The sequence below is a fragment of the Megascapheus bottae genome, chromosome X (genome assembly GCF_031878675.1).
Source record: "Megascapheus bottae isolate mThoBot1 chromosome X, mThoBot2.hap1, whole genome shotgun sequence".
Lineage (NCBI taxonomy): Eukaryota > Metazoa > Chordata > Mammalia > Rodentia > Geomyidae > Megascapheus > Megascapheus bottae.
This window is the reverse complement of record NC_143547.1, coordinates 20,704,658-20,728,406: the sequence shown is the minus strand read 5'-3', so window position 1 is coordinate 20,728,406 and position 23,749 is coordinate 20,704,658. Positions and strand designations below refer to the sequence as shown.

Here is a 23,749-nt window from a genome sequence, read left to right as displayed (position 1 = left end):
CTATATGGCCTTATATATCTAGGTTTGAGCTTTTGTAATCACCTGCTAGGAGAGTTCAAGGTTTGTAATAATTATTATAAATGAGGGAAACAGATAAAATAGACTTCAAACTAAAATTAGTGGGAATAGACAAAGAAGGTTATTACATACTAATAAAGGGATCTCTCCTCCAGGAGGATATAACCATACTAAATATCTACACACCTAATGCCGGAGTACCAAACTTCATCAAGCAAATTTTACTTACACTAAAAGCACACGTAGATCCAAACACAGTGATTGTTGGTTACTTTAACAAACCACTGTCACCTTTCTTCTATCTTGGTATCGGGAGTATAATCATTCTTAGGTGCTCTAATTCTGACAATAGCTAGGTATGCTTCTATCTCTTTCAATCTTACAGTTGCTTTTCAAGGTATGATCTCATGAGCATTGTTAAGAATGCAGATTCCCACGGGGCTGGGTATGTGGCTTGGTAGTAGAGTGTTTGATGTGCATGCGTGAAGCTCTGGGTTCGATTACTCAGTACCACATAAGCAGAAAAAGCCAGAAGTGGTGATGTGGCTCAAATGATACAGTTCTAGCCTGAGCAAAAGAAATCATAGGACAGTGCCTAGGCCCTGAGTTCAAGCCCCAGGACTGAAAAAAAAAGAAAAAAAAAGAATGCAGATCCCTGGGTCCCACTCTAGAACAAGAATCTATATTCGAAACAAATTGCTTTAAAGCAGAAATACAAGCCTGGTGCAGTGGCTCACACCTGTATCCTAGCTAATGAGGAGGCTGAGATCTGAGGATGGTGGTTCAAAACCAGCCCAGGCACTAAAGTCTGTGACATTCTTATCTCGAATTAACCCATTAGGTTCCAGGGGTAGGGCAGTAGCTTTGAGCTGCAGTGTTCAAGGACAACACCCAGCCCAGAGATAGGGCAGTAGCCTTGAGGTGAAGAGCTCAGGGACCATGCCCAGGCCCAGAGTTCAAGCCCCATGGCTGACAAAAAGGTATGAGACTAACTGTGGCACTAATTGAGACAAAAGACCAAGAAAGCTCAAGGCAGGGATCTGGGAGACTGTTCTTTAAATAATTCTCCAGATAATTTTCCTGCAATTAAGATGGTTTCCCAGGGCTGGGAGTTTGGCCTAGTGGTAGAGTGCTTGTCTAGCATGCACAAAGATCCAGGTTCGATTCCTCGGTACCACATACATAGAAAAAAGCCGGAAGTAGTGCTGAGGCTCAAGTGGTAGAGCTCTAGCCTTGAGAAAGCCCAAGGACAGTGCTCAGGCCCTGAGCTCAAGCCCAGGACTGGCAAAAACAAAGATTGTTTCCCAAAGTCATAAACACCTGGAAAGTTTTATTGGGCATGGATTCAACCTCATTATAGTAATAAATGGACCTTAACTTTGAGAACATACAAGTCTAGACATGTTTGAGACTTGCTGCTTAGGCAAGCATAAGCCTCAAGAACCTCCTGGTAGGGGTTTCTTACTTAGGATGTTGACTTGCAATTGTTTTGAACTCATTGTCCCAGTTGGGCCGTCCATACAAAGTCTTCTGTTTCAGGCCTGTGATCACATCTTTCTCCTCATCGTGATGTACAGCAAAGTGATTGGCCTGCAGCAAGAAGACATGAATTCAGAAAAAAATATATGTCAAATATTAAAAACACATTCAAATATAGTCACTCATTTCACAAACCAATATCCAGCATGTGTGTGTGTGTGTGTGTGTGTGTGTGTGTGTGTGTGTGTGTGTGTGTGTGTGTGTGTAAGGTATCATGCTTGGGACTAGAAGGTAAAGACAAACCAACTAAGTGTCTCTGAAACCATTTCCATTTTAGAAAAGAAGAGAATTGAGTATAAATTTAAACAACCTTATTTGTAGAATGTGGTATGATGAATGCTATGGAAAAGACTCAAGCATCGTAACAGAACAGAGAAGGAAGATGGAATGTCAGGATACAGGGATATTTAAGGCCATGGCATTTGAGTCAGGCATTAAAGTATGGGCATATCTCATTGTTTCTCTCTCCATGCTTGAGTTTCTCTACTGATTCTCATTCTTTGGAAGAATCACTAAGAGCTGTAATAATAATAAGCAAAACACACTCAAAATCTAGTAACAAGTAAGATATTAAACCAAACCTAAAGCTGGGTGAATGTGTACATATGTGTGTGCATGAATATGTACATATGTGTACTACTTATATGCTGTTTCTCTGACATTCTAGAAGATCCCACTTTGAACAATGGGTACTTTCCATAAAATCAGTTAATTAAATGTACTTTAAAAATAAATTACATTTCTAATTCCTTAAACAGAGGATAGAGGATTGGGATAATGGAGCTTAAGGTGGATACTCTGGCTTAATAATCCTTACAGGGACCAATTTTATAAAGCAATATTATTATTTACTTAATGTAAATAAGTTTCCATTTTTAATAGTTTCTGTCTTTAAAAATAGAAACACTTTGGGGCCGGGAGTTTGGCCTAGTGGTAGAGTGCTTGCCTAGCATGCATGAAGACCGGGGTTTGATTCCTCAGTACCACACATAGAAAAAAGCTGGAAGTGGTGCTGTGGTAGCCCAAGGACAGTGCTCAGGCCCTGAACTCAAGCCCAGGACTGGCACAAAAAAACCCAAAAATAGAAACACTTTAAGGCCGTCTATGAATTAGAGCATTTTTTTGAATTTCATTTTTTACATTGTTTTAAATATTTTCCTTACAAATTATAGACATAGCAGCTATTAAGATCTGGAGCAGCAGTCCTGATGATCACAATATCCTGGACTTATAACACCTGTTATTAGGGTCCTTTGTGAGCTCAAAACACTACGATAGGCCCTTAATTATAAAATCCAAATGAGTAATTAATCTTGCCAGGTTGAGGATAAGCAATGTCTAGGTACAATCTGCTGCTGTACTTTGAATAGGCCCCCTCAAAAATGCAGATGTTGCAAGTGTGATAGCATGCGAGTGGGCCCTTTGAGAGGTCATCCTTGGGGATGCTTTCTTCCTAATAGGATTCTTAAGGCCCTTAAGCAGAAGGCTGAATGTAGTGCTCCTCAAACTCGTCAACTGTAATGTGTGTGCACTGCCAAATGTCTCTGGTGAGGGCCAGGAAAGGAGGCAAAATCTCCAGTTTAGGACAGTCCTGTTTTATTTTAGTGGTCTCTTGACCACCTTTTGAAAGCACACATTTATTTGATAGGCACACCCACATGCACACACATTAATATTTTATACACATATATCAGTGCAAGTACTTTACTTTTATTGTGCATACACCTGGTTCTGCTCAGAAGTAATAATCACAACTACTGGGAAATACTCACTGCAGACTCTGAACATTTTGAGGCTGTCATTTATTTGTTGGCAAGGTAGTTTTAGGCAAATGACCTAATTTATTCTAGACCTTATTTCATCATCATTAAAATGTGTCTAATAATAAATAGTTACCTCTATAGTGTTGTTGGTAGCATAAAATTAAACAATATATTAAACACTAAGAACAAAATTTAGCACATTGTTCAGAGATCCCTTGGTATCTGTGAGGAATTAGTTCTAGGACACCTCCCCCTCACATACCAAAATCCTCTGATGATATAGTTCCCTACAGAACCTGGGCATATCCTCCTGTATACTTTAAACCATCTCTAGGTCACTTATAATACCATAATATCATTTATAATAATGCAATGTACATGCTCTTTTTAATTGTTATGCTATTATTTAGAGAACAATAATGAGAAAAACAGTAAACATGTTCAATGTGGGTGCAGTTTTATTTCCAAATATTTTTGTTCCATGGTTGTTTGAATAAATATATGCAGAGCCATAGATATGGAAGGTGACTGTACCTGCTTAATTAATGCAAATGCATTAAGTAGGTTGTGAAACATGCATAAACAGTTAAAGGAATACACATCTGAATGTGTGTAGATGTGGATAGATAGATGATAGAAAGTATTTTCTCCATTATCCATAATGCTCTTGTGATCTGATTTGAGAAAGTCTGGTGGGACAACTCCTACAATGTCAGAAACATGGCCTTCATTCCCACCTCATAGGCTCCTTAGCTTTGAATCTAGTCCCAAGGGCCCAAACATCATGTAGTGATACTGAGTGAGAATGAATGATTCGGGTCACTAGAATCTATTAACTGTTCTTGAAATAATGTCAGTATATAGGACACAACAACAACAGCAGCAAACTCTAAACCCTTAGAAAGGACCTAAGAACCAAACCCCTGGCCCTCACCTGAGATTCATCCCAGCCTGTCAGATAGATGTTGTAGCTGAGAAAGTCAGCATTGTTCCTCTCTTGCATCTGGGTTTCCAGCAGTTGCAGCAGATCTGCAAACCATTCAAAGGCATGTGTGTCCCGACACAACCAGTAGAAGTAGATCTGAAAAAGAAATGGCCACCAAGCAAATTTGAATAGGCTTGATCAGCACAATCGATTTTCGAGTAGAAAATCAATTTCCACACTTTCAAATGTCTCCCCACCAATACTCAGAATGCCCAGAAACACAGGTTTTAAGAAAGCTCTGGGCATTTCTATACAGCTAAAACAAACAAAAAACAAAACAAAATAAAAATTACATATATTAACATGTACCTATGACATACAAACCCTCACCTTAATTTTAATCATGTTCTAAAATCTATGTGCCTGTGGTTGTGTATAGAGATTCCCTTCTTGAATACTTGTTTGTTAAACATGACATTTGAAATATGATGTAAAAATCAATGTTAATAAAATCTTTAATAAAACAAAACAACAAAAAAAACCCCAACAACCTACTGGCCTACCAACTTTCCTTCTAGGCCATCTCTTTGTCTCAGAATCCCTGTTTTTGTTTTTTTTTCTTTTTTCAGCATATCCAAGATAGGCCAAAGAAAACTAGATGAATAGTGGCTGCTAAAGGATTTCTTTGCTGCCTGCTACCCCTAGATATTCATGAGTTCTCAGGGAAAAATAGTTTTATCCATATTTCTCCCACATACAAAAGAAAATAAAGGAGAGAATTTTAAAAATTAAGTCTGTGAGAGGGAAAGCAATGAAGAGAAGTAATGAATGGAGGGAGGACAGGTAAGCGAAAGCAGTCTTATTCAATGTACCCTATGCAACAATTGAATTATGCAACTTGAGAGTATCGATGAGATTGGGAAATATAGGGAGAATGATGGAAGGGGTGACATTGATCAAGACGCATACTCATAATCTGACTCTTGGAATTAAAGCTTTTTTATACAACTACTTAATAATAATATTTTAAAGAGTTTAAAAATTTAAAATAAGGCTGTGAGTTTGGCCTAGTGGTAGAGTGCTTGCCTAGCATGCATGAAGACCCGGGTTCGATTCCTCAGTACCACATATATAGAAAAAAGCCAGAAGTGGTGCTGAGGCTCAAGTGGTAGAGCTCTAGCCTTGAGGAAGCCCAAGGACAGTTCCCAGGCCCTGAGCTCAAGTCCAGGACTGGCAAAAAAAACTTAAAATAAGTCATAATTACTTTAAAAACTTTACATTTAATTAGCTACTGATATAACTTAAATTCTGCTTATTAATGCAAATAAAATGATATTAGATGTAAAAAAAACCTTTCATGTCTGCTCTTCAAAGTTGCTAACTAAATATCATGAGAAAAATTAATGCATAAAAAGATAGCTTTTAAATTGGAATTATAAATATTTTCCAATATTTTAATGTGAATTATCATAACACTAAATACATAATATAAATACAACATACTACTTTTACTAATAGGCTTGTTTATATAAATGCACATATAAGTTACCAGATAATTCTTTGAAGAAAACTCTGGAACTATCCAAAATTTTTATTCATTTCCCATAGTATCTGTCAGCCTTAGCCCTTAAGGAACTTTTAGACTTTACTTGGCAGGAAGGAAGGACCAACATAGTCCCTCTAAAATAATACAGGAACTCACCTTCTTTAGTTTCAGATTAGTGGCATTATTGCAGTATTTATACCAGACTGACTTGAGAATGGATGCAAAGGGTGTGACTCCAATTCCAGCTCCCACTAGCATCACTACCTCATAGCTGAACACATCTTCACTGGCTGTCCCAAAAGGTCCATCAACTGCAATCCTGGATGGACGTGTGAAGAAAAGATGATTTCAGAGATATCATGCTCTTCACAGTAAGATGGAACATTTATTATAACTAGAGATATGCAATGTGTCAGTTGTAAACAGGCAAATTCTCTATGGGGCATTTTTTTCCTATAACATGACTTTCAGTTAGCCAACTTAATAATACCACTGGGATTGAAATTAAGAGGAATCCTTAGCTAACTGGAAACATTTGATGACTCACCACTGGTATATTTTCATCTCTATCCTTCTTTGATTCTCTCTCTCTCTCTCTCTCTCTCTCTCTCTCTCTCTCTCTCTCTCTCTCTCTCTCTCACACACACACACACACACACACACATGCACACACCTGTGCATCCCAGAGAATCATACTACACTTGAATGCTTCTGTACCTTGTGCATCCAAGTAAGAATTTTCTGCATCACAACATCTTATAGATTTAATATCTCTTTTCATTTGTCTATTCATGTGCCATTCAAGAAACACTTTTTCTTCAGCATTGTTAAGTACTTAAAATTATACAGACATGTAAGCAGAAAACTATAAAGCAAATAATGTATAATATACCCTCAAATAAATGATGCTAATTAAAATTTAAGAATATATTTGACATATTACATTTTTGTTTGATAGAAGAAGTTAGCATGACTTGGCTTTGGCCCTCATATATTTGAAGAAATGTGAGAGTATTGACTATTGGTGTTTGATTCAATTATATTTCATGTACAATTCATAAAACATGTATAAAAACCACATGAATGCAATGGGGAACACACAGAAAGATACGTATATTTATCTATATCTTAGAACCACTGTTTTTTTTGGTCAGAGAATCAAGCGCTATGATAGTGAGAGTAATTGTTTAGTTCAGTTGCTCCTAAAGTTATGCACTTTTTTGCCATGTATCATACATACATGTATAAATACATACACACATATATATGTGTATATATTATTGTGTTTTGTTGTTGGGGTAATGTATAGAGGGGTTATAGCTATATTCATCAAAAGTTATGCACTTTTATAATATGTAATTTTTACTCACTTAGGTAGTTTCCAGGCATCTTGAAATTCCTTCTTATCACAGCCACAAGCATTGAATAGCCCCTCTGTCCAATCCCCAACAATGCGAATATGGATGCTAAAGAAGTCTTCCTCTGGGGCAGAGGTCAGTGTGAAAGGATGCCACTCCAGCCTGGATACCTTGGGGCACTTGACAAAAATGTATTGTCCCACCTCCATCTTGAATCCCTTTTTCTTCATCTGCAGCTCAATGGTTTTGAAAGGGTGGGTGACCACCTGTAAAATAAGTATAAATGATAGCTTTCCAAAATATTTGATTTTACAGTGTTCCTATGAATAAAAGGCTGTACTAAGCAGACAAGTTTTCCGTTTCACGATGAACAGAGAAAGTCCTCCAGAAGGTGTGCAAGACATTGGATTTGCTCTCAGCAGTAATCCATTTCCAGTGATGGGGTGAGAAAAAGATAACAACATACTGGTCACCTTGCTTCAATTTGGAACCATTCCAAGGGGCTACTTTAATACTCCTTGTAGGACCAGATAAGGCCAAAACTGCAAGTAAATTGGGGTAAGTGACTTTCTTTCTTTTCTTCCTCTTCTTTTGAGGGAGTAGTTTACTATATAGACTAGGCTAGCCTGCAACTTGGTATGTAGCCCAGGCCAACTTTGATCTTGTAATTCTTCTGTCTTGCCTAGAATTACAGGCATATGCCACCACACCCTGCCTTATTTTCTTGACAAATTCAGTTACCATCTTGAACCTGTTCCTGAGAATATACCCTATACTCCTTTCACATTCAGTTCTCTGTTAGAGTAGTTGCAAAAATATTCAACCAACTCAGTTTATCAGCCTGTTGCAATTTTTTTTCTCTCAGAACTCAAAAAAGTTACAAAAATAGAAAAGTGGGAAGTAGGACTGTTGCTCAAGGGGTAGAATGGTAGCCTTGAGCTGAAGAGCTCAGGGCCAGTGCCCAGGCCCAGAGTTCAAGTCCCATGACCCACAAAAATCTGATTAACAAAAATAGAAAAGTAATGACATTCAGTTAATCTATCCTCTCTTTTCAGGAGATGAGAGAAGTTCTTGGTATCTGGACAAAAGAAGAAGATAACATTGGCTACTTATATGGCAATAGCCTCAAAGCCAAGTCAACTGTGCTATCATCCATCCTGGTCCTCAATTAAATCTTAAACTTGTCCTATACTTCATGCATTGTTTCTGCTTTGAAAATACTTCATCCATTTTGCCCCAACTCAAGGAGTTACTGCTATTCTCCTTCATCTCATATATACATGTGTTTATAACACCTTTACTCACAATAGCAAAATAGGAAACAATTCAAATACCCATCAATAGTAAGCAGGGGAATATTTTAAAATAGAACACAATAGTCAGGAGCTAGTGGTTCACACCTATAATCCTAGCTTTTCAGGAGGCCTAAGAATCACTGTTTGAAGCCAGTCCTGACAGAAAAGTCCACTAGACTCATATCTCTGATTACACAGCAAAAAACAGAAATGGAACTTTGGCTTAAGTGATAGAATGCAAGCCCTGAGTGAAAAAGGCAAGTGGGAGCACAAGGCTGAGTTCAATTCTCACTAATCCCCCTACACATAAAAGAACACAATAAACAGCAATATAGAAATATGCTTTCATCAAAGAGACACTTGCGCTCCTATAATTTGTTGTAACACTACATATGATAGCCAAGATACAATGTCACTTTAAGTGTCCATCACTAGATGAAAGGATAAGCAAAACTGTGGTCCATATACACAGTAGAATACTATTCAGCTGTTTTGAAAAGGGGTAACATTCTGTCTTCTACTCCATAGGGATAAACATGGGCAATATTATGTTAAGTGCACTTTGCCAGGCACAAAAAGACAAATTCGGTATGATTTCACTCATGTGGAGTCTAATATTTGATCTCATAGAATTATGGTGTAGAATGGTGGGTAAAAGTTGCTGAGTAGATAGGATAGAGGGAGAGTTGAGGAAGACTAATTTGTACTGACTCATTCTTAGGAGTAAGAAGTTCTGATGTTCTGTTGTAGAGTTGAGAGATTGTAGATAACAATTATATATTTCATATTTCAAAACTACCAGTGATAAGCTTCTGTGTTCTCAGCACCTTGAGACAATAAATATTCCAGGTGAAGAATATTTAAATTAACTTCATTTGATTATTACACAAAGTATAATTTAATGAAACATTACACTGTATAGTGGGCTTTTTTAATGAGTGAGAAGGTAGGGAAGAACGGAAAAGCCTTTCAATAAGAATTTTTGGAATATGTTTCATAAAATATTATTTCATAGGATCATATGCACATAGGTATTGAGCCCTGGTCAACCACTCCTATGAATATCCTCCTTTGTAGTCACTGTGAATATCTAGAGAAAAGAAAATGAGATTTCATTGTTGCTGTTTTTTGTTGTCTTTTCCTTCTGTCTTATATGTTAATTTGCCTTTGGGCGGGGCGGGGGGGGAGGGTAAGGAGGGCATGGAAGAGGTGAAACAAATGGGTGAACAAATACAACAGTGATACTCGCTAGGCACTATGTGGAAAATGAACTGTACATTTACATTTATTTTTATTGTAAAGGTGATGTACCACAGGGGTTACAGTTATATAAGTAAGGTAGTAAGCATACTTTTTTTTATTTTTTTCTTGTTTTCTTTTTTTTTTTTCACTTGGTTGGCCATGAAGCTTGGATTCTGGACCTTGGCACTGTCCCTGAGCGCTTCATCTCAAGGCTAGTGCTCTACCACTTGATCTACAGTGCCACTTCCGGTTTTCTGGTGTTTAAGAGTTAAGTTTCTCATGGGCTTTAGTTCCCTGGCCGGCTTTGAACCTCAAGCCTCAGATCTTAGCTTCTTGAGTAGCTAGGATTACAGGCATGAGCCTCCCGCGCCTGGTAGTACATTTCTTTTTGAACAGTGTTATCCACCTTCCTCATTTTCTTTCACTTCCCCCGAACTCATTTCTCTTCTCCAAGTTGTATAGTTCATTTTTCAAGACAATGTCAACTGAATATCACTGCTGCATTGATTCACCCTATGTCTCCCGGTTTCTGTGATTCCCCTTCCCTTCCCCTAATCAGATAAATTTATATACAAGTCGAAGGGTATAGAAATAAAAGAAAACAGTGACAACAAGGTGTAAACCAAAGGACAAAAAAGAAAAAAAGAAAGAAATGTAAACAGGGCAATAAAAAAATATCTTTCTTCATTTGTTGAATTTTATAGGTGAGAATGGGAAGGAAAAAAATGGGAGAGAGCAAGGGAAGGAAAGACATTGTTCAGAAAAAATGTGCTCATTGCCCCAGTCATATATCTGCAAGCCCAGAATACCAGAAATAAAAATTTCTGTCTCAGGACACAGCACAGTGGTAAATTACATATTTAGCAGGCACAGGGACCATATTTTACCCCTTACATCACAAAATAAGTCAAACAATTCAAAAGTCATGACTTAAATATATTTTATTTGAGGAGATTGTGACCAACTTGCCCATTCTCCTAAATAAGGAGTTGAAAAACATCATCTTGAATGCAATTTGAAAAGTGTTTATTATGTTGTAATTTTTGTGATGAGAACAATTTTCCCCATATTGCAAGTCTACTACCAGAGGCACAAAGAGGACTTTTTTTTGTCAGTTGTGGTACTTGAACTCTGGACCTGGGCATTGTCCCTGATCTCTTCAGCTCAAGGCTAGTGCCACTTCTGGTTTTCTTGTGGTTAACTGGAGATAAGAGTCTCATTGATTTTTGTGCTTAGGCTGGCATTGAACCTTGATACTCAGATCTCAGCCTCCTGAGTACCACAAAGAGGATTTAACTTAATAGGATGCACGCTAGTAATTAGCATTCTCCCTGGAAATTTTTAAATAAAATATTGTTTCTTATATTTGTATAAGAAAAAAGGTACCTCTTTTTCACAAGGAAACAAGTTTTCCATATCTATATCTACATCTGTCTATCTATCTATCTATCTATCTATCTATCTATCTATACATATATATATATATATATATAGAGAGAGAGAGAGAGAGAGAGAGAGAAATACGTATATTTATCTAGTTTAGTTACTTTTTGTCAATTAAGGTGAATAAATTTTGTGGCACCATTTTACTGACCTGTGGTGTTTTTTCTTATAATACAAAATAGCGTGCATTAAAATGGGGGAACTTTTGAAACTTCCTGTGTTGCATAACTGCCACTGTCAGCAGGATGAGTTTTATCATGACCATTATAGATGTCAAAAAGGAACGAAAGCTAGCATAGAGTACTTTCCATCTTCATTTTTGTGTTTTGAAAAGTAACCCATAGTAAACTTTTGGTAAATACTTTTTCAACTGAGTTACATTAAATTTCGTTTGACAAAAATGAAATTTAAGGTTTGGTGTTTCCTGATATTATAACAAAGAATGCATATATATCATATATATATATATATATATATAGTTGGGTATCTACGTGTTTCATATTGGATAAAAATAATAGAAGAGAGGGAACAAGCCACTTGAGACTTGGAGATAAGAGATAAAATTGAAGATACATCATAGTTCTACCTTGCTTCAGTTCTGATATTCTCTGTTTCTAAAGGACAGAATGATGACCTAGAAATATCTTTTCATTTTTGTTCCCTTTACTTTTAGTTGGATCTTTTGGCCTCTGAAAATTTTGGCTCACTTGTTTTCCTTTTTGGCTCTAACTAATTGTTTATCTTTTACCCACTTTACCCTTCTCTTATACTCACACTCACTCACTTATATGTGTGTGTGGTGGGGAAAGAGGCTGGCGTCATTTTGATAGAGAAAGTGATAACTTCTACCATCCATATTGGTTTAGGCAAAAGGCCAGGAAGATAGAAAGTGGAATAGTACTCCCACTATTGCTGTGAGCTGAAATCTGAGGATCAAGTTTCAAAGGCAGCCTAGGCAGACAAAATCAAGAGAATTTTATCTTGAATTAATTGGCATAAACTGAAATGGAGGCATGGTTTAAGTAGTAGAGCACCAGTTGTGAAAATCAAAGTCCCCAAATTCAAGCACCCCACTATATCAGTGAGTTAAATACAATGAAGTAATCTTAGATCTATCTGCTTTATGCTTCTTGAAAGAAGCTGGATATAAATGACTTCTGACCAATGACATAGGGAACTTAGGAAGAGCTCTTGCTATGCTTAGACACTTGTCTACTAGTAATTAAACCAACTAATACCTTGGTGATGACCACCTTCTGCTGAGATCGCCAGAACCGCACCAACCTCTCACAGAGATAAAGGAACATGGGGCCTACTATCCATTTCCAAGTCTGCAATCAAAGCAAAATTACAATGCGATGTGTTAAGGGTAGCAGGTAATAAAATATTCCAGAAAAAAATTTACAAGTCAGAGGCATATTTGTAGGCTTTTTTTGGCCAGTCCTGGGGTGAACTGAGGGTCTGAGCACTGACCTTGGGCTTTCTCAAGGCTACTACTCTACCACTTGAGCCTCTGCACCACTTCTGGCTTTTTCTGCATATGTGGTACTGAGGAATTGCATGCTAGCCAAGCACTCTACCACTAGGCCAAACTCCTGGCCCTTTGAAAAAGGCTTTTAAAAATAGTTGACACTAGCTGGACACAGGTAGCTGAAGTTCTAGCCTTGGCCCAAAGAAGCTCAGAAACAATGCTCAGGCCCAGAGTTTAAGCCTCAGGACCATCCCCTCTATCCTGACTGTCCCCTATCCCCCTGCAAAACACACACACACACACACACACACACACACACACACACACACACCACACATACACACCACACACACACACACACACACACACACACACACACACACACTTGGCACTGGAGTACTACATCTCTTATGAAACACAATGTATGAAAAAAATCTGAAGGTATGATAAATTGTTGAGCTAGTAAGAATTAAATTTTCTCCTTAGCCTCATTGGGGAACTGTATTTGAAGTATGAAAGTTTCCAAAGAGGAACTGCCTACAAGAATGAGATTTCCTCTCAGTGTCATAACCACAATTGCATTAGACCTATAATAGACCACGGTTGGTTTCAGAATTAATATGTCTCTGAAGTATATCATTTCGGCAACATGGTGTTTTTAATGCAACACTGTTATTGCTTTCTCTTAGCCATGGAGTCAGAGATTAATCTTTTGCAAGATCACAAATTTTATGTAAGAGTTTAGCTGTTTCTTCAGTATTCTGGTAATGTTTTGAAGCTATGCAATGCACTTGTCAAAAGAACAGATGCAAAGGATTTTAGACTTTTAGAGCTAAGCATCTGGTAAGAATATACAGTGTTTCAGAACACTAGCATTGATGACTTTCCAGAATGGATTCTAATAAGGAAACAAATCACAGAATGATTCCTATAGTTTCACAAATGATCTTTCTATTAAATTATATATTTTGGAAACATTTTGTTGGAAGTTAAGACCACTTCAGTATCCACATTTCCAACCAAAGTGTAATAATATTAGCACCAAACATCAGAAACATTCTGCTGTTGGACTTCATGTTCGTAATAGGCAGGTACTTCAGTCTCATACCAACCATCTCTTTCTTGGGTGCCATTATGAGGTACTGTTAATGGAGCTAGATTTGGACATTGACCCAAATAGTTCCAGAAATACCAAAGTTCTTTTTTTTTTGCCAGTCCTGGGCTTGAGCTCAGGGCCTGAGCACTGTCCTTGGACTTTCTCAAGGCTAGCACTCTACCACTTGAGCCTCAGCACCACTTCCAGCTTTTTTCTATGTATGTGGTTCCGAGGAATCGAACCCGGGTCTCCATGCATGCTAGGCAAGCACTTTAACCACTAGGCCAAACTCCCGGCCCCAATACCAAAGTTCTTTTGAGGTAGATTCCTATAAAGGTAATTGAACTCTAACTCCATCTATCATTGAGGAAATGTGCATTCCTTATCCCAGAAAAGGACCAACAATATGATTCCCTTATTATTTCATTTCTACTAACACATTCATGTAGTGAGGACAGTCCATTGACATTCCTGATGCTTTCCTTAATGAACAAAGCTAGATCTCAAAGATGAATCTTCATAGCATGATATTTATAGAAAAAGAGTACTCTCACACTGAGAAAGGAGGAAATGAATAAATGAATGAGGAATTTACCTTTTATAATAAACCATATTATACTGAAGAAAAAACAATCCTAGGGGCTGGGAGTTTGACCTAGTGGAGGAGTTGTTGCCTAGGATGCACGAAGACCTGGGTTTGATCCCTCAGTACCACATACATAAAAAAGCTGGAAGTGGTATTGTGGCTCAAGTAGCCTTGAGAAAACCCAAGGACAGTGCTCAGGTCCTGAGCTCAAGCCCAGGACTGGCAAAAAAGTCCTATTCAGAAACTCCACACAAATTTTGTCCTTTTTTTTAGTTTTACATCTACAGTTAGGACAATAACCAATAAAATATACTGTATGCCAATAGAGAAAGAGGAACATTACAGGTCCTACTTCTTACTCTTTTGGTGAAAACATATAAACAAAATGAAGCCTTTTAAAAGTCTATCTAGGATTGAGTTTCAGTATCTTTCCCTTTATTTATCCTTGTCAAATTCCTGCACCATCACAAGGCTAGTGATGCTGGTGACACGGTTGTCTGGCTTCCTTCATTCTTAGTGGACTGGATTTCCTAATGGCAGTACAGAGTGCATTTTCCTCTTTTCCTTCAAGTTCTTGAGCCATAAAAGTTTACTTTATTTCTTGCCACCCAAAGACATTCTGTGTAGTGATTTGAGCTATTCAACTCAGTATAGGATGGAATAATAAAGTGCCCCTTTGAAAATTGACTAGTGCTACTCTGGACCTTGCATTCAGAAGAAAAATGATGAAACCTCTTGAATTAAACACTTCTTTTCCAAGTTTTGTGTCAGTGCAAAGTTTCTATTTCAAGAAGCAATTCTAGTCAATAAGTAGAGAAAAGCAGACACAACGTTCTCAAAATTCCATATTGTACATGCTTCTTACACACTTGAAAGACTGCAATAAAAAAACTATAATCATAATAATAATTTGTACGTACCATAGGAGGATTCCCAGCAAACTTTGGTATTGGACAGTCCTTTATTTTTCCCCATTGTGAGATGCTTTGATTGCATAGCGATAGTTTGTGCTCCTTCATACTTTCGTCAGTCTGCTGACGTACAATTCGTCTGGGAAAAAAATGTTAACAATTTAACAGCAAACAAGTAGAGTGTGTGCTTTTGAATTGTTAAAATTTTTGTAGTACTTAAGATGGAACCCAGATCCAACATATGCTAGGTTATCACCAAGTTACATCCTCAATCCTGATTTGGATATACTTTAAAAACCTTAATGTATGTTCTACACGTTTCACTAAAAGGAGTATCTTATTGTTCTCCCTGAACAAATTAGGTAGAGGAAGGGAAAGAAAATATATATGATTTTTACAATAGGAAAAAATTATATAATGGCATGAAGAATGTCTATATTAAAATTAAAGAGGTTAAGTCTTCGATCATCCATACAATATATGTTTTCTTAAAGGGAGACTATGTCTCAGCTATTTTCATTTATAAACAAACACACAAAACCAGATAAAATGCAATTGTAACATGCTGACTACTGGCCCATACAATACCTTTATGCAAACCAGATAAAAGTTTGTCTTCTGAGAGGATAACTTTACAGATAAAGGGCTTAGCTAGTAGAGTATGGGCTAATTTCCTCCATTTGTTACGTACTTTTGTGTAGTGGGACAACCCCTAAACTCATCAACAGTAAGTAGCCTTGAGATGCAGAATTACTTTATTTGTGGGCATAAAAAATGGTCTAGAATGGGAGTCATGGTACACACATATAATCCCAATATAAATAGAGGAACATTATGAATTTGAGGCTATACTGGGCTACGTAAACAATTTGAAGAATACATGTGCTATACAGTAAGACCTTGTTTACAAAACAAAATAGTAGGGGCCAGGAGTTTGGCCTAGTGGTAGTGTGCTTGCCTAGCATGCACAAAGACCCAGGTTCGATTCTTTGTACCATATACATAGAAAAAATCCAGAAGTTGTGCTGAGGGTCAAGTGGTAGAGCTCTAGCCTTGAGAAAGTCCAAGGACAGTGCTCAGGCCCTGAGCTCAAGCCCAGGACTGGCAAAAATAAAAATAAATAAAAAGAAAATAGTAAAGAATATGTAATTATCTCAATTAAACTAAGAGGTTGAATTGTGTTTGAGACAACTTTATCCTCTGGGAATCATGCCATTATTTCAGACACGAGTGCCAATAGTGTTTTCAGATATTATTTACTTAAGTAAATACTAATGGAATAACCATGAAAATACAGTTAGTTTTGGATTAGTTATGATAGCAGGGTGAGGGTACCAAGTTAAATAAGTCATGTCCTTGACTTAAACAGGCTCTTCAAAATATATATTCCAAAACAACAAAAAAATAAGAAGATAAACCAGTTACAGTGGCTCATGTCTGTAATCTTAGCTACTCAGAGAGCTTAAGATCATGGCTGAAGCCCAATGTAGGCAGGAAAGTCCTGAGACTCTTGTCTCCAATTAACCAACAAAATGCTAGAACTGAAGCTATGGCTCAAGTGGTCAAGTGGTCAAGTGGTAGAGTGCCAACCTTGAGCCCTAAAGCTCAGGGACAGCACCCAGTCCCAGAGTTCAAGCCTCAGGAATGGACCAAAACAAAACAAGACACAAAAGTCCTTTTTAAAAATTTGTTTTAGAGAGAGACCTAAAATTTACAATGCCATATAGTATAATGAGAGGATATTTTAATTCAAGGTGATTAACAACTCTTTTTTTGTTCCAGGAGAAAATTACCATATATAGAGCACTTACTATGGGTGGACTTGCATTGTTCACCAGTTATCTTAGTTAATGATCATAACATGCTTGAGGGGCAAGTATTGTCTTTTCCATTTTACATGGGGTAATAACTCAAGCCAGGCATCATTGGGTTCAAATCTCAGGTCAACCCCTTAGTAATTGGGTGCCCTTGGGAAAATTGTGAAGTAAGATAATTTAGCTATAAAATAGGTATAATACCTCATTAAAATACTTCATATAATAGTACCTCATTATACTAATTGATATGATGTATAAAAATGTAAGATATAAGCTGGGCACTGGTGCCTATAACCCTCGCTATTCAGGAAGCAGGAATCTGAGGGTTGCAATTTGAAGCCATCTGTGACAGGAAAGTGCATGACTCTTATCAGCAATAAACTACCAAAAAAAGTTGGAAGAAGAATTAAGGCTCAAGTTGAAGAGTGCCAGCCTTGAGCAAAAAGGAGCTTAGGGACAGCACCCAGGCTCTGAGTTCAAGCCCTAGGTCCAGCACAAAAAATAGTACTCACTATAATTCAAAGGTTAAAACATTGGTAGCTATTAAAGTCTTTGATTCTAATGCTCACATAGGGAGTCAATGATAGGGAAAAAATCCAGTTTTCTACTTCTCAATATTATTATCAGAAGTCTGGAAATCTGAATGTTAATGCTATTTCAGCTGTTACACAGCTGACTGGGAACAATATCTCACGAATGTGAGTAGCAGACATTCCTCCAATAGAAACAGGGCAAATAAATCTGTCTGCTCCAAAGGAAGATGGATATGTGTGATACTATCCAAATAGTGTTTGGAACTGCTAAATTAGAGAGAGGAAGAAATTCTTTGTGTTCCCTGCAATTCACTGAAAAAGCTTGTTTTTTGGTGAAGTTCCACTTAAATATATTCAATTGCTTTAGGAAAGTCAAGCGATTTCTCTCCCCTATTGATTTTTTTAGCACTTAGAAAGCGTTTATTAGGTGTCAGAATCAGGAAATGGTTTAGAACACAAACACATGCAGAAGTTATGAAAGCAGTTCTCCCCACCCTTCCCCTTTTTATTCTTGACTTGACTAATATGAGCCTAATCAACTTGGTTCTAAGAAGAGTGTTTGAGTTTTGAATGTCTGCTTTCTGAACCCTTAGTTTCCTGGAAATCTATACTCACTAGGGAACTTTCCTGGGCCTGCCTTTGTCTGCAGGTGGTAGGAAATAGGTAGAAAAAGGAAATCTAATATTAAAGAGGATTCATCCCAATTACATGTGCAGCTCTATGTATCTCTGTGAGAGTATTCACGTAATTTGCTGTAGACCATCTGTACTCTGGGTCATTCATCAGCGGGGAGGGGCCCAGTCTACATATTTTTTTGTTATTCGTTGTGGGGCTTAAACTCTGGTCCTAGGGGCTGTCCATGAGCTCCTCAATTCAAGGCTACTGCCCTATCCCTTGAGCCACAGTGCAGCTTCCAGTTTTCTAGAGGTTAATTGGAGATAAGATTCTCATGGACTTTCCTGCCCAGGCTAGCTTTAAACCTTGATCCTAAGATATCAGCTTTCTGAGTAGCTAGGATTACAGGCATGAGCCACCATTCCCGGCTTTGTTTACATATTTTTAACCAATTTTAAAGTCCCTATGAATAGTAAGAACATCTATCTATACAGTACAGAGATTAAAAGAAATATTTGCCATCAAATTATAAATATAGACCCTGAAGCACAACAGTGCTCAACAGAAGTTAGTTTCTACTTTTATTATATGTTCCAAAGCAATATCCATGTATTTTTCCTGCTAACAATTCCCTCAGTGCTCAAGATAGGTCTTGATACACACAAGGCGTCTAATAAGTAAATGGTGGCTTCAATCAAAACCAGTTGAACTACAGAGAACCTCTTCTATTGATTAATCAATAACTCTTCTGGTTTTGGAGTTCATCTAATTCATTAAGTGATTAGGTCACAGGAGACAACTTTGTAGAGATACAAGATCCTGCCAGTGTTATATACTCTCAGAGATAATCAGATGTTGATATATTTTCCTTAGGGTGATTGCTGTAAATAACTACATAAAAGTAATACTTAGTTGGGTAGAAGAAACTGTAATGCTTGCTTGATATCTGCTTTTCCTTAGAAACACTGACTTCTTACATAGGCCCATAAATAAACTAAAAGTAGGATAAAATGAGGCCTAGACGCATTCTTTCCAGCAATCCTTCTTGCAGCTATCTTGGAATTCAGAAAGAAGTGGAAAACCTGACAGGCATTTTACTGTAATAAGGCTTCTCTGTACCAATCCTAAGAAAATGAGCTGCTAAGATCACTTGTGACAGTTACCAGCCACCGATGGCCACCAAAACACTTCTGTGATGAGCACTATGCAATGCATGCCTTTTACCCTGTCCCCAATTCTTCCACCTATTTAAAGCTCTAGAAAATGTCTTTTTAAGGAAGAAAGAGTGCAGAAATTGGATTGAAATAATATTTTTTTTTCTATTTTCATGGCAAGTGACCAGACCTGACATATGGGACCCAGGAGTTTTGTCCTGGATCCTAAAATCTATAACAAAATTTACAGTGCGGCTGACTAGTCTACACTAAACGGATTTGTTCTGTTCTTTTACATCCCCCTCAGTAGACAGGTTGAGCACATATAGCAAGAAAGTTACTGTGCCTCTACAAGGGCACACACATAAAGTCCTTGTCTCTGGAACTAAAAACTCACTCAGCTCCATGGATGGCAAGACCAATGAAGAAGATCACAAAGAGATGGTGTGTGTACCAAAACACTTCAAAGTAAGACCTCCGGATAGTTTTGGTGGAAGAGGTAATGATTAATATGAGACACAGGGTGATGACAATTCCGGTGATCCCTGCCAACCGAGTTACAGCCACGTATAGGCCCCCTTCAGGGTTCTGTAAAATAAAAGCACACACATATGTACATTCTCATAGGTTCTCAAATACAGAATTATAAAGGCTTTTATAAAAGTATTTACATTTCGATTCACGTCCCCATTTGGATAGTCCTACTCAATCCTCATGGAGAGATAAAGACTTGGAGTAAATATTTCTAAAACTAAAAGGAGTTTACTTGAGGAGTCATGGGAAACACAAATTGGTACATAAACTCTCCCTTTGATTTGGAAAGTGCAACTGTGATTGGTTTCCCAGTGTATTTTGAGAATGCCTACCACTTGAGGCTTGGTTTACCTGGAGTGGATCCTGAGATGAGAATTCATAGGCAAGTGATTTAGAAAGAATGTACTCTGAGAGAAACTAATAAGCCAATGAGAAACACAACAGAGAAAAAAAAGGAAAAAGCCAAGTGAGAACATGAACTCAGACAAAGACTCACAGAGGATAGCTTTGGCATGACCCCGGATGGTAAGATATACCTCAGAGCTTATCCCAACTGGAGGCAAAGAAGATGACAATTAATGGCCTGCGCTCATCACTTATTGGAGAGTCTACCATTTAGATCCTTCTAATTTTCAGCCTGCCAGCAAGTTCAGTCCTTGGAAAAGGAAACAGGCACATGTAACAAAAAATAAAATACTCTGAAGGCTCTCAGATAAAATAAAAATGATCCCCCAAATCTGGGGAGAGTATATTAGTGCCAGCTTACCTACTATGTTCATATTGCCTCTCTTATACATCATTGGGCCAATAATAAGCAATGTGAAAAAGTTTACCCATGATACAATAGAAAATTTGTATTTGGTAGTACTTAATTCTGTCTCCTTAATTCTCTAAGGAGACAGTGCAAATTTTCCTCATGTCAGTTAGAGGATAACAGAAATATTAAGAGTGTTCTCTTGTAAATTTTTCCTAAATATAAGGAATATGTGTTTAAAATGTAATGGGTAGTTATGTGACTTAGCCTATGCCATTGGGTATATGAAAATAGCTTGGAGTTTCTCTCTGGGTGTAAGAAGCTTCAACAATTTATGAGATGAAAGAAATCCTGGACTCTGAACATTCTTATGCCTGTTCCTGAAAAACTGCCAAGTTATTCTCAGTGCACCAAAGGATGACAATTACCAGATAAAAGACACTCCCAGCTGTTATAGGCAAGGAAGAGCAAAAACATCACTGACAACTGTCAACGGATGGTTGATCTCACACTAACAACTAGGCTAAGTGTTCCCTAGTTTACACAAGTCATTTCATAGAACAGCAACTTCAAACAAGGTTACTTTGCATATGATGTAGTGAAATGCTTTGAAACTGTGTCTGAGCCTATACAAAACTTGAGTGATGCTGCTTGTGGACCTATTTTCATTTAAACCCCTTGATTTCTTTCTACTTCTTGGGGGGAAAAAAAGAACAAGAGAGATGTCTCAGGCCCATCCCTCATTTCTGATCATAAGCAAACCCTTGCTTTTTAAAACCATCCTCAATACCATGTAATACAAATTTTGATTCACACTATAAATCCCTTTTAACAACTCCCTGAGATTTCTTCATGGCATGGAATTTCTTTTCCTGTGGCAAGGGGTAAATCCAATTTGTTTGATTAGAAATACTCTCCTTGCTTTATTCACCTCATGGCAAGCTCATGATTGAGCCTGAGTTACCTTAGTCTCCATGGGTAAACATTGTCACATGTGAGCTTAAGGGTCTATAAAATAGCTGCACAGCCTCAGCACATGGACTCAGAAACACAGGAGATATTTTCTTTATATTCACATTATTATTATTTTTTTGTTCATCATTGGGCTTGAACACTGGGCCTGGGTGTTGTCCCTAAGCTCTTTAGCTCAAGGCTAGTGCTCTACCACTTGAGCCACAGTGACACTTCTAGTTTTCTGGTAGTTAATTGGACATAAGAGTCACACGGATGTTAATGTCCGGGCTGGCTTTGAACCACTATCCTCAGATCTCAGCCTTCTGAGTAGCTAGGATTACTAGGTGTGAGCCACTGACGCCTGGCTGTACTCACACTCTGTATCCCTCACAATCAGCCAATTTCTGTTAGTATTCTAGCCAAGTCGAGTTCTTCAGTAATTAAAACAAAGTCTTCTGTTTCAATAACTTATGGAGCAACTCAGTCAAGAAATGAGAGGTTTACCTTGATTCTTTCTCGAGCAAAGTTAAGATAAGTTTCATTGTCCTTGTCTCCAATGTCAGAAAGTGCTATCGAATAATAATCAGAATTGTTGACTCTGGCATTCACACACCACTCCACATTGAATAAATGTGCAATGGTGTGAATTGCTAAAAAGGGCAGAGAAGAAAAACAAGGAAAATGAAAGTATGCACAAATTAATATAATCTGGGCTTCAAGCCACAGCCGGTGATCCTATAATAAGTCATAGGAACACAACAGTGGCCTAGGAAGCTTACAAACAAGATCAGGGTCTCCACAAAAAAAAAGCAAAGGAATCATAGTGGTTAAACTGCTTTCTGCTGTAGGATTGTGAAAATCCTTTAACATCTCTGGTCTTGAGGTAAAGAGTTTAAGCTAACATTCCAAAAGATTCAACCAATTTCTAGACATCTAGAATAGCCTCTGTCTCCAAGGGAGTTAGCTATGCTCTCATTTATCTATCTCTTTCCCTAATGTTTCTGTGGTTGAACAGGGAAACTGTCTCTCTCTCTCTCTCTCTCTCTCTCTCTCTATATATATATATATATATATTAAATATTATATATAATTATATATCATGATATATGTATGTACATATAGTGACTGGCCCACTCATGTAATTCTGAAATTATATCTGGGATTATAAAAATTGTTACATTGATACAATCCAATGACTGAACGAATATTTTTAAAATGACCTGTGTTCTCTACTTTACAATCATTTATTCAGGGTTTACTTGATTCCAAGTACTCTCATCAGTATTTCACAATTTCTTAAGCATTACTTATTGATGTAGGTACAATTAAGATGAGCTTATCAAACAGATGAGGAAAGTAGGGCATAGTAACTTGAAAATCTTGCTCGTGTCATCTTGTCAGGAAATGGAATAGCTACTAGCATTGTCTTAGGCATGTTCTTCTGTACCAACACTCTCACCCTAATAATTATGATAATTATATAGTAAATTTGCCTATGCCATGCATCCATATGCATATTATCATGCATATTTATTAATATGCATGCGTAGTATTCATTACACATACTTTTATTGTCATAAAATGACAGTAATAATAACGGCGGTGATAAGCACTTTCTTGAGGGAGTCAGTTTATGGACTGATGCTTCTGGAGGCTTATTGCCAAAAATTCACATTTCCAACATGTGCAGCCAATTAATTTTGTAAAATCAATGAATAAAAGCTCTCATATGTGGACTAACAGACATCGTTGCTACTAAAAAGGATGAGATTGACTTTTCCCAAAGCACACTTTCAGTTTTACAGAAATATCCTGACAGAAAAGCTTTAAAGAAATAAATCTTAACATTATATAACAGAGTAGTGAACAATTTTGAACAGAACTACAGCATATCTGACTATGACCCAATGGACACGTAAAGTCTGATCTCTTACACCTATGTATCCAAGAAAAGAGTAGGCTGCCTGGGTATATTTTTTCCTTGCAATTTCAAATGTTTTAATAAACCTACCAGTATGAAGTGCTATCATCCATGCTACCAGTTTATGAAAGGTGAGGTTTCTGTCCAGTTGTCTTCTAATTCTTGTTGAGCAGCACTTTGGATTGAAAGAGAAAGAATGGAATAAAAATACTTAACAAGAAGAATTTTTAATTTTCACAACCATTCTACAAATGACATCTTTCTATGCATTTGA

The 23,749-nt window shown here is 37.4% G+C and overlaps 1 protein-coding gene and 1 long non-coding RNA gene across 2 annotated transcripts in view; one reads left to right on the top strand and one right to left on the bottom strand.

Annotated features, from left to right (window-relative positions):
• The window catches only part of Cybb (cytochrome b-245 beta chain), a 37,434-nt gene that overhangs the window by 2,042 nt on the left and 11,643 nt on the right, over positions 1-23,749 (bottom strand). Inside the window, exons 4-12 of the mRNA XM_090325726.1 lie at positions 23,566-23,650; positions 22,059-22,204; positions 19,710-19,900; positions 15,203-15,332; positions 12,368-12,460; positions 7,162-7,415; positions 5,948-6,110; positions 4,255-4,401; positions 1,484-1,608 (exon numbers count right to left, since the gene is read on the bottom strand). Of these exons, the coding sequence (XP_090181852.1) occupies positions 1,484-1,608; positions 4,255-4,401; positions 5,948-6,110; positions 7,162-7,415; positions 12,368-12,460; positions 15,203-15,332; positions 19,710-19,900; positions 22,059-22,204; positions 23,566-23,650 (1,334 nt within the window). The remainder of the gene's footprint in view (positions 1-1,483; positions 1,609-4,254; positions 4,402-5,947; positions 6,111-7,161; positions 7,416-12,367; positions 12,461-15,202; positions 15,333-19,709; positions 19,901-22,058; positions 22,205-23,565; positions 23,651-23,749) is intronic.
• Positions 5,916-8,340, top strand: LOC150040568 (uncharacterized). Its single transcript, XR_016533722.1, has 4 exons — positions 5,916-6,162; positions 7,166-7,284; positions 7,465-7,707; positions 8,205-8,340. It is a non-coding gene; the product is annotated as an uncharacterized LOC150040568 (long non-coding RNA).